The following is a 4,050-nucleotide window of genomic DNA, read 5'->3' on the forward strand; positions in this document are numbered from 1 at the left end:
ATTTTAATTTTTACCCTTTGGAGTCTGGACTAAATCATAGATGATTTTATTGGAAAAACCCTGACATTTATGGTATTTTTTTGCCAAGGTTTTTGCAATAGATTTATAATACACTGCTCCACAACTAACAATATTTAGATATGAAACTTGATAATAAATATACACCATATATTTAATAATTTTTAACACTTCTCCGCTATTTCGTTGTGGATTTCGATAATTTAAAAGTTCCTTAAATTTAAGACAAAATAGTATACAATTTATATGTTATATTTAAAATCATTATTTTTCTTTCGTCGTAAGACACTTAATAAGAAATGTAAAAAAAGAATATTTCTAATAATTTTTCATTTCCGTTCCCAAATTACCGATTAAATTTAATTTTCATTGTTAACTAGATGGTAACCGTCCGATTAGCGGGAATGAGAGGTTTTGTCGAAGAGCCGAAAATTTATAAGCGGTCACCGACCAAGTGCGATCCGTGGGCGTGCTCACACGTTGACCTTATATAAGCTGGTACGTTTGTTCGGCGACCTATCCCGTCCACGACGACCGATCGCGTTGCGACGGCTGCACGCAATCGAAATATACGTAGGTACACTATTATATAATGGAATAATAATAATAATAATAAATAACACAAAAACGTATGGTCGGACATATTTCATTTTTTGCTTACGGCAGCGACATCGGCGAACATCGTCACCGCCGCCGCCGCCGTCGTCAGAAAGTATGTACGTACAATAACGCTTGTTTGGGAGTACGCGTTTCGTGCGCGTGTAATATAATAATACTAATAATAATAATAATAATAATAATAATAATAAAATACTAATAATAATAGTGCCGTGGTAGGGGTAGTTGCACGCGGCGGCAAGTCCCTCGCCGTCGACGCGTCGGCCGTCCGACGACTCGTGTTCGCGTATAATAATGTTATGTTCGTGTTTACGAGTCGTGCGGCGATCGACACACACGCGCAGTCATATCTTTCACGGCGGCGAGTCCGAAGCACCCGAATGCGATAGCGCGCGAGAAACCGACCACCGACAACAATAATAATATTATATTATAGCGACGATTTGAACATCATACGATTTCGTCGTTTGGCGTCGATACCTACTACCCCTCATCGTATAGGTACAATTTCGATTTTGATTTTTATTACGTCAATGTCGGGCAATGTTATTATCGGACGCGAGCACTTATCATCTATTTCCCGTGCCGATGGTCATGCGCAACCGCAGCTGATACGCGAGTGGTGTGAATAAACTATACACAGTGAATATTATTATTATTATTATTATTGTTATAATATAAAATAACTCAAATATTTCCAACGTGCGTTTTTATTCGTACGTTTGTTTCATTATTATTATTATTATTATTGTCATTTTTTTTTATATCCAGACCGAGAGTCTTCGTCAAAGCGTTTTTCGGTCGGAGGAAGCGTCTCGAAACGGCCCCGCGACTGGTCGCGATGGCCCAGAGTTGAGATGCTCGGAGGGCTCAGGGTTCCGCGCTTTTAGAATCGCGTACACATTTATTACGTAAACATTAGTATTTTTTAAACAGTACCGTAAAAAACGCGAATATTCGCGCGATAAAACCGAGTGAAAATGATTAACTTCCTGTTGACGTGCGACACGTACACGGTCGCGGTGACCGCGCTGCTGGTGATCGTGCTCCTGTACTGGGTGTTCGAAGTGCATTATTTTGCCCGGACTCTGTGGTGCGCGACCATGTGCCGGATCCTCAAGAAGTACGTGTACATACTGGACACGACTTCTTACTCCTCGGCGTGCCTGACCACGGACGTGGACTTCCTGCTGTTCCACATGAACAACTCGAGGTACCTGCGGGAGGTGGACTTCGCCCGGACCGAGTTCTACACGCGCACCGGCCTGTGGAAAGCGATCCGGGAAAAGGGCGGGCTTCCCGTACAGGGCGGCACCAGCATCCGGTACCGGAAGTTCATCCGGACGTTCAGCCTGTACAGCATATCGTCCCGGATCGTTTACTGGGACCGAGACTCGATTTACATGGAGCACAGGTTCGTGAGTCGGGGCGACGACTTCGTCAACGCCATCGTCCATTGCCGGCAGAGGGTGATCAACTGTGACGTCGAGATGCTGATGGGTGAACTACTGGCCAAGCGCGCCAAGGAGAGGCCCGGCGATCAGGAGGCGCCCCGGATGAAGCCCGAGTGTCCGTTGGAAATCCACCACTGGATGCAGGCGAACATGGTATCCAGTGCCAATTTGCGCAACGGAAACTGATAGAGATCGCGCTTCCCCGACAACCTCCCCCCACACCACACCCAAGACCTTTCGAGTACCGTCATCGATCCGACTTCCGGCAGTGAGCTCATCGAGGCCTGTTGCGTGCGTACGTTATTTTGAGACCGACTTGAGGTCGACGATTGCGACGACGACTCAAAGAGAGATACGTTACTGATTGGATTCCAGTAGGTTTACGCGGATTTTTCGATTTTGTTCGCTTGTCCACGTCGGAGCCATAGGTCTCGCGATTTCCCGGCTATCTTAAACCCCCGATGACAGGACTATAATAATATATTACCACACTTTAATTTTTACGTTTCTTGACTGAATTTTAACGCCACTTTACGTCGTTATGTGATCATTATTAGCTTAGGTCATTTTATTGTTGCATTTAAGTACGTAGGATGTCGTATTTTTTTTTTTTTTTTTATTTATGTAATTTATTTAAATTATTTATTATCTATGTATCTTATGGGTGATGTCACGTTTCGCGTAATTCGTTTTAACCAACCGCGCTCACCCGTGCCTTTGATCAAAATATTGCTTAGTCCTGCTATACAATTTTTAATTGTTTTGGGAACGACGTAGGTACTCGAAAGTTGATCATTTTATGTAAAATACAATTATTGTAACGCTAATAGTATTACGATCAATGCAATTCTAGTCATTAGTTTTTTTTTTCTACAAATTTGTTTTATACACAATATAATATACTACTTTTGTAGCAATAAGATAAATACGTTTGTTAAAGTTAAGTCTGTTAAACATATAATTTGGTTTCAACAATTATTATTATTTTAATATTATATTCGATACGCCTTTTATAGTGTGAAAACACGAGTACTGATGTCCTTGACCCTTATACAAACTATTAATTTAGAGTAGGCATAAGTTAATAACCGATCTTGATCGTTTTGAATATTGTGATATTGTATATTACATTTAATTTTTTATATGTGTATTATTATTTTGGACTTTGTGTAAAAAAGAGTGAGCTGTACGTGCTCACAACTGTTTTACTGAAGTGTTGACACGTTTGTTTATTGTTTGTTAACAACGTGTGAATCTGATAAGTGTAAACTATTATTATTGTATTGTAAATTGTGTTTTTCACTGAAAATCAAGAATTTTTTTACTACTAAATAATGTTTAATAACAAAAATCATTTACGTCAAGAGCTCATATATTACACTACCTATTAGTTATTTATTATTATAAAAGCATGTACCTATTTTCAAACTTCAGGTCACCAACTGCGGTGGATGTTATCCACAAAATAATAATATTATTTTAATTTTCAAGGTTTAACTTTATTATTATAACATACTAACTATAATGGTTTTTGGTCGTGATTCTTAATTATATACATTCCAAATCTTATAATGATATTCAAATAATTTCAAGAATAATATAAATAAAAGTCATAACTCATAAATATAATTTATCACGGATGAATGATTGCTGCTGTTTTGGTCAAATGACAGAGGAAATTAATAGTTCAATGGTTGCGGTCCAATGGATAATATTTCGAATCGCCGATTTTCTTTTGATTATGTTTTTCAAGGACCGTTAATGTAACACACGCTGTTGATATTATTATTGTAACACGCAGGTGCCCACAGCATCGAATAATTAATAGTCTAAAAGAATTTAAATCGAGCTAATTGCGAATAGAAAAAAAAAAATTTAGTTCACGCTTTAAATTCTCTGGAAATAAAATAAAATCAATATACAATTTTACAAATAAGTATCGTTGACTGAAATAACAGTA

The 4,050-nt window shown here is 38.6% G+C and overlaps 1 protein-coding gene across 1 annotated transcript; it reads left to right on the plus strand.

Moving 5' to 3' along the window:
• The first annotated feature begins 863 nt into the window (after positions 1 to 863).
• On the plus strand, positions 864 to 3,473 carry LOC132916962 (protein THEM6-like). Its single transcript, XM_060977438.1, has 2 exons — positions 864 to 1,278; positions 1,408 to 3,473. The coding sequence occupies exon 2, from the start codon at positions 1,617 to 1,619 to the stop codon at positions 2,274 to 2,276; it is 660 nt and encodes a 219-aa protein (XP_060833421.1). The 5' UTR covers positions 864 to 1,278; positions 1,408 to 1,616; the 3' UTR covers positions 2,277 to 3,473.
• Positions 3,474 to 4,050: the final 577 nt, after the last annotated feature.

This window comes from Rhopalosiphum padi, chromosome 1 (assembly GCF_020882245.1).
Source record: "Rhopalosiphum padi isolate XX-2018 chromosome 1, ASM2088224v1, whole genome shotgun sequence".
NCBI lineage: Eukaryota > Metazoa > Arthropoda > Insecta > Hemiptera > Aphididae > Rhopalosiphum > Rhopalosiphum padi.

What these genes read in the sequence shown, in the direction of transcription:
- LOC132916962 (XM_060977438.1), top strand. Translation starts at nt 1,617, where the DNA reads ATGATTAACTTCCTGTTGACGTGCGACACGTACACGGTCGCGGTGACC.